At 51.7% G+C, this 5,763-nt stretch overlaps 1 protein-coding gene across 1 annotated transcript; it reads right to left on the reverse strand.

Moving 5' to 3' along the window:
• Positions 1-3,408: 3,408 nt before the first annotated feature.
• Positions 3,409-4,467, reverse strand: LOC146722850 (uncharacterized). Its single transcript, XM_085483725.1, has 3 exons — positions 4,299-4,467; positions 3,912-4,214; positions 3,409-3,773 (listed from the first exon to the last, which is right to left on the reverse strand). The coding sequence occupies exons 1-3, from the start codon at positions 4,465-4,467 to the stop codon at positions 3,409-3,411; spliced, it is 837 nt and encodes a 278-aa protein (XP_085339851.1).
• Positions 4,468-5,763: the final 1,296 nt, after the last annotated feature.

The raw sequence follows: 5,763 nt of genomic DNA on the forward strand, positions 1-5,763 counted from the left end.
AGAGAGGGCGTACGCGAACCCGCACCACGAGCTCCTCAATCCGGACACTTAGGTATCGAAGAAGACATATCAGCGTACTCTCGCGTCTCATACTAATGAGCGCGAATGTTCCGAATGTAGTAGTCTGTAGTAGGTTATGTTTAAGAAAATGCCGGCCCGTGTCAACTGACAAAAGCGAGCAGGCTGTCATTGCGCGGAACTCATGGGTAGGCGAAATTAGCGGTAAGCATCCATGACGGTGGTGTTGACCGCCGATATTAGGGACCTCTAACCGGACGTAGATAAGGTCGCTACGAGTTTCAAAGAACCTACTAGTGATTCAGGAATTATCACAAAGTATGATTAGTTAGACGTGTAAGACTTAACTAAGAAACTCTCACGCATCCGCCCGACAGGGGTCAAAGAATTAGGGAATCGTTATTAGTAGACCTTAGTTTATTTCGCGTTGGGGCGCAACGACCCAAAATGTTTTATGACGGCAACAAACGCGACTACGCAGTCAGTGAATAGACGATGGATAGAGGAATTCGCCCGCGAAAACGGGATACGGCACGATACCACCCCTCCACTCCATACCACCCTCAGGCGAACCCCGTAGAAAGGGGTGAATAGGGTTTTAAAAACAATGATAGTCGCTTACATAGATAGGGATTCATAAGGATTGGGACCGGAATATTGCGGACTTCCGGTTTGCATATAATACCGCGGAGCATTCCTCCCCTGGGAACTTCGCCGGCATTCCTGAATCTGGGCCGAGAGTTGATACCGAGAGGGGAGGCTGCGAGACCAGGTCACGAGATGGCTCAGGTCGACGCAGCCGATTCCCGCGGTTTGGTCGGAATTAGAATGGAGCGGCCTGAAGTTGATTCGGGAATGGGTTGGCGAACGTTTAGAGGAGGCCCAGGAAAAAAACAGGCGACGTACTATAATCTGAGGCGTCGAACTCGCAGTTTTCGTACGGGTGCACTAGTCTTGCGAAGGCGGCACGTCCTTTCGTCGGCCGCCGATAACTTCGCGGCAAAGTTGGCACCCAAATTCGAAGGTCCGTCCCTTCCGAATCGGGAGGAAATTGTCCTCCGTAATTTACGAGCTGACTCGTCTAGATGGGTCAGCCGCCGGTTATAAAAGCCCACATACAATATCTAAAACCCTACTATGCCCCCGACCCTGACTAGGATACCGAGAGAATCACAGGAAAACCCTCCCGAGTAGCGGAGATGAATCCGGCAGAGGAGGAATGGAGAGGGGCTCTGGGGGAAGATATGCCGATCTCGTCCCTCCAGGTAGACGAGCACTACCCGGAGATATGGCGGATATGCGCGGACACTGCGGAGACCGTTCCGACGCCTCGTCAGCACCACGCGGGGCGCGGTCTGTTCGCGATTTCCCAGCAACGAGGGAGGTGAGACTCCCTTAAGATATCGGGAAGTAAAACCTAATCATGACTGTCGGCAGAATTCGGGACCTCGTGGGGTGGAGGGCATGGCGAGAGAAAAGTTGAGTGAGGCAGTGATCGAGTGGGGTGGTCATCGATTGTGGGTCGATGGCCAGACCTTGCGGTCCTCCCCAGGAAGGGCGGGCAGAGTTTTGTGACGTGGTCTTTTGAGCCCGTCACAATCGAGGCGGAACCGCCCCCCGGGCTGGCGGGAAGCGTCTGAGAGCGTATATTATTTTGTGTCTCCGTGCCGGGTGAGCAGCGACATTTCGCAGCTCGCACCAGCCACTACTGATCAGCGGAATAGAAGGTGTAGTGGGTGTTAGGCCAGGAGACAACGGCCATTGTTTATAGGGGAGAAGAGGACCGGACAGGGACGGAGAACGACCTCGAAGGGGAGGAGCAGAGACTCGAGAACACGCCCGGTGTGTGAGTATACGAACATAACCGATCACAGGGTACCGAGAAATAAGGAAGCATACTGCAGAGAACTCGTTACAGCTTCGATGGGGAATTATGGACGCACAGCGAGCAGTCCAGATCAGGGAGTAAAAGGCGCCTACATCCCTCGACAAGATGATGACCCTGAGGGGCCCGCACCACGCCACGCCTCGAGAGAAACACGGAGATCTAACGGGATGATCACCCCGGAACGACTTCCCTCAGCCAAGAAAGGTCGTTTGGAACATCAGCATACGGCCATACGAGGTGTGGACGGGACCGCCGAAAATGGACCTGCTACATCATCGCTCCCGAGGGCTGGAATTTGAATTTGGCGGCGGAAGTCCGTCGACCAGCCGCCGGAGACACCGGAATCGATACGAGGATCGATTCCGGGGTCCGGCGCGGGCGCAACGCTGCCGCGAAACCTGGCAACCGGGCCGGGGTGGCGCGCATTGTCTTCCCCATCCCCACCAGCGTACCTGCCGAGGTTCCCGCCGGCCCGAAGGAAAGGAAATCATGTTCGGCAAGCCGGTGTCCTGCGAGCACACCCAGGGACAAACGACCCACGACAGCCAACTGCGACCGTGCCGGAAATATCTGTAAGGCACCTCCTCGATCGTACGGTAAGCGCGGATTCGGCAGAGATCCCGTGAGCGTGAGTCATTGAAAGAGAAAATTAACGATACCGAGCAACTATGCTGTAAATCTTTTAGTACCGAGAATTAGTGGAGAGACTCACGGGACTCACGTCGATTTCCGCGTCATTAAGTTATTGCGTAAATCTTTGCCTTCTTCGCCTCTCCGAGGGGCACCGAAACGAGTCGACAGTTCACATCGTAGTATATTATATTTGTAGCATTGTATCGAGTCATTAATTAACGAAATTTGAGAATAAGTTACGCTGGATTGGTATATGATCCCATTCGGATTCCGAGCCGGTTACAAAGGGAGGAGAGTAACGATAATAAAGATTTTCGATAACACCCAGCGATCTCCCAACGGCTCGATAATAAAATTATAGCTACTTTGATTCACACCATTTATATACTATTAACTGAAAATATATTCTTATTTTATCCCTATTTCTGAGTACAATCAATATCGAGATTTCCTCTCTCTCTCCGGGACTGCGATTCGAATCTCCTTACGAAAGAACCACGACACCTCTACCCCCTGTTGATACCGAGCTACCGAGGCGAGCCGTCGTTGCTCCGCATGATTATTAGTTGAGCTATTGTTGAGTGGTGCGGCCTGACCGCCACCTGGCGCCCCAAAAGATACGATACCGAGCAATCAGTGATACCGAGCAAGTATCGAGAGAAACGGAAGAGCGGCACGACGAGGTTGCTGCAGCAGTCTCTCTACGCCCTCTCTCTCTTAGTTTGACGAGAGAGGACGGAGAGGGCGGTCGCAATCTGTTTCGTCTCTTTGCGTGGTCTGGTCGTGAGAGCTTGGTCGCCGTGGGAACAGCCCCGTGACGATCTTTTCCAGCATTATCGAAACACGTGGGTGAAGCATTGTTTGACTCTTCAGCTTCTTTCATCACCATCTTGTATGGTTTTGTCCCATGGGTCATTGTTGACCTCCTCGAGCAGTTTTTTCCAGCATCTCCTCTTGCTGATCTTGATTGCCTTGGCCAGCTTGCTTCGGGCATCTTTGTGGGCCCTTCTCCAGCACAGGTAATTGGGCTTACCCCTGTTCTGTTTGGCTTTCCTTCTTGTTCGTATACACTCCCGGCGCAGTGCAGCTATCGTCTCGTTCCACCAGTACGCGGGCAGGTGTCGATTTCCTTTCCGGGCATTGTTGAATCGCACGTCCTGATTATCCGGTTCATGATTTCTTCGACTTCTTTGGTTTGCAATCCTTGCGTTCACCGGTCCTTTCTCCAGCGCCACTGCAAAAAGTTTGCGGTCAAATGCGCCGGCCTTCCATCCCACTGCGTTGGTCTTTTCAGGTGGTGCTCTTCTTCTCTGGCACTGGACACTTTCCAGTAAATCAGGTGGTGATCACTGAGGTGTAAGATATTTGTTACCTCCCAAGCGTTGTTGTTGTCTGAGACGAAACTCGGACTGACGAATGTGAGGCCCACGATTAAGCCCTTGTCTCCTCCTTTCGAAGGTCCACTTGTTTCCCGTATTGAGCAGCGCTAGGTCCAGACTCGAAAATGCCTCTAGCAACACCAGACCTCTTTGATTCGTCTCATTGCTTCCCCAGTCGGCTGCCCACGCGTTGAAGTCACTTGCGATGGCCACGGGAGAGTGCTTCCTGGCGTCCTCGGTCAGCCTGTGGAGAGTCAGCAAACTCTCTGGTATCGTCATTGGGTGTTGCGTAGCAGCTATAGAAGTGGATGTCTCCAATCTTAGCTCTTACAAATCCCCTTTGCTCGTTTCATTAGTACTCTAGAATGGAACGCCATTGCACGACCAAATAGCCGCTTTGTTTGTTGGATCAGAGATCCACTGTGGGCTCTCAGGTATTCTGTATGGCTCAAATATTAGCATCAGATCCGGCTTCGCTTCTGTCGCAGTCTGTGCAAGGAGATCCTGCGCTGCTTCGCAATGGTTCAGGTTTTGCTGCATTACCCTCATCTTCTACTGTTTATTTTTTGCATCTCCTCCTTGATGACTAGGCACCTGTAGTTGCCCGCGGCATGGTCGCAGTTTTCTTGTCTTCCCCTCTCCTCACACAGGACGCACCGCGCCGAGTTCGGACACTGGACCACTTTGTATCCCGCGCCACCACATTTAATGCAGAGCTTGGATCTGTCGATGTTACTTTTTCATTGACTTGCGATGTGCCCCAAGTGCCAGCACTTAAAGCACTTTCGAGGTCTATTCACCTCCCGGATGGAGTAGTTCACCAGTCCTATTCGGATCTTGCCCCGTTCTCCTATGACTTTACGTGCAATCTCCGCCGGGAGTCTGACCGAGGCGATCTTCGTGCCTCCGTACGCTCCCCGCAATGATTTGACAGCTTTTCGTTGAGACACTCGGGCTTTTGTTGCTCGCTTTCTTCAGCGCTGCCAGGACCTCTTCCGAAGTTGTTGTTTCCTTGATGTCCCTGATCTCAAAGTCAACCTTCTGCATCTTACAAGTGACTTCCGCCTCTTCTTTCAGCACTTCTGTTATCTTAGTGTGTAGAGGTTCAAGTCTATCGCCGATCTTCCGGTTGAGGACTATCAGCAGTTGACCCGAGGCCGTTCTTCTCACCTTCTCAATCTTACCCTTCACCTCATTCTCAGGAATGCCCTCCTTCACCTTCCTGAGGATATCGGCATAGGACTTTTGCTTCTCATCTTTGGCGCTAATAAGTAACGCGTTGGGCAGCATTCGCATCTTCCGTTTTTTGGCGCTATTATCCTTTTGCGGTGGCTTTTTTTTTCTTCTTTATTTGCCAACCTTCCTCCTGGTTCTCGGACGAGCCAAGTTCGCCTACTTTTGTTCTTGACTTTTTCTTCTCTGCTTCTGCGGAGGGTGGCGTGCGATCCTTGCGCTTGACCTGCTGGCCTCCTTTCGGAGTTTGGAGTAGCTCCAAGTCCTTACACTGGTCACCCGTCTGTGTCAGGGCCTTACCGTCTACCTCTGGCTTGGAGTTTCCTATTGGACTGTCTTCTTGTAACTTTATCATCCTGGTAAATGAAGTGCTGATAATCTTGCCAAATCACGTAGAGGTTGGTTTATACTCCTAATTTTTTTGTCGCTCATTTTTTCTACGAGCTCTTGAATGAGGTCTTCGAGTCGCTGCCACTGTTCCCCTCCTTTTCTTGTTTTCCAATCTTGTATCATTAGATGCAGCTAGGGCCAAATCGCTCACCCTTTTTCACTCCTGACCAACGCCGGTACTGGGATATTCCTCCCCTGCACCGTAACGGTTTTATCCTCCTC

This window comes from Nylanderia fulva, unplaced genomic scaffold, assembly GCF_048542155.1.
Source record: "Nylanderia fulva isolate GAGA-0341 unplaced genomic scaffold, ASM4854215v1 Scaffold263, whole genome shotgun sequence".
NCBI lineage: Eukaryota > Metazoa > Arthropoda > Insecta > Hymenoptera > Formicidae > Nylanderia > Nylanderia fulva.

Coding starts and splice junctions, on each gene's coding strand:
- LOC146722850 (XM_085483725.1), bottom strand. CDS start 4,467: ATGAGGGTAATGCAGCAAAACCTGAACCATTGCGAAGCAGCGCAGGAT. Junction 4,215..4,298: donor CAAAGCGGCTATTTGGTCGT/GCAATGGCGTTC, acceptor CCACTTCTATAG/CTGCTACGCAACACCCAATG. Junction 3,774..3,911: donor ACAACAACAACGCTTGGGAG/GTAACAAATATC, acceptor AACTTTTTGCAG/TGGCGCTGGAGAAAGGACCG.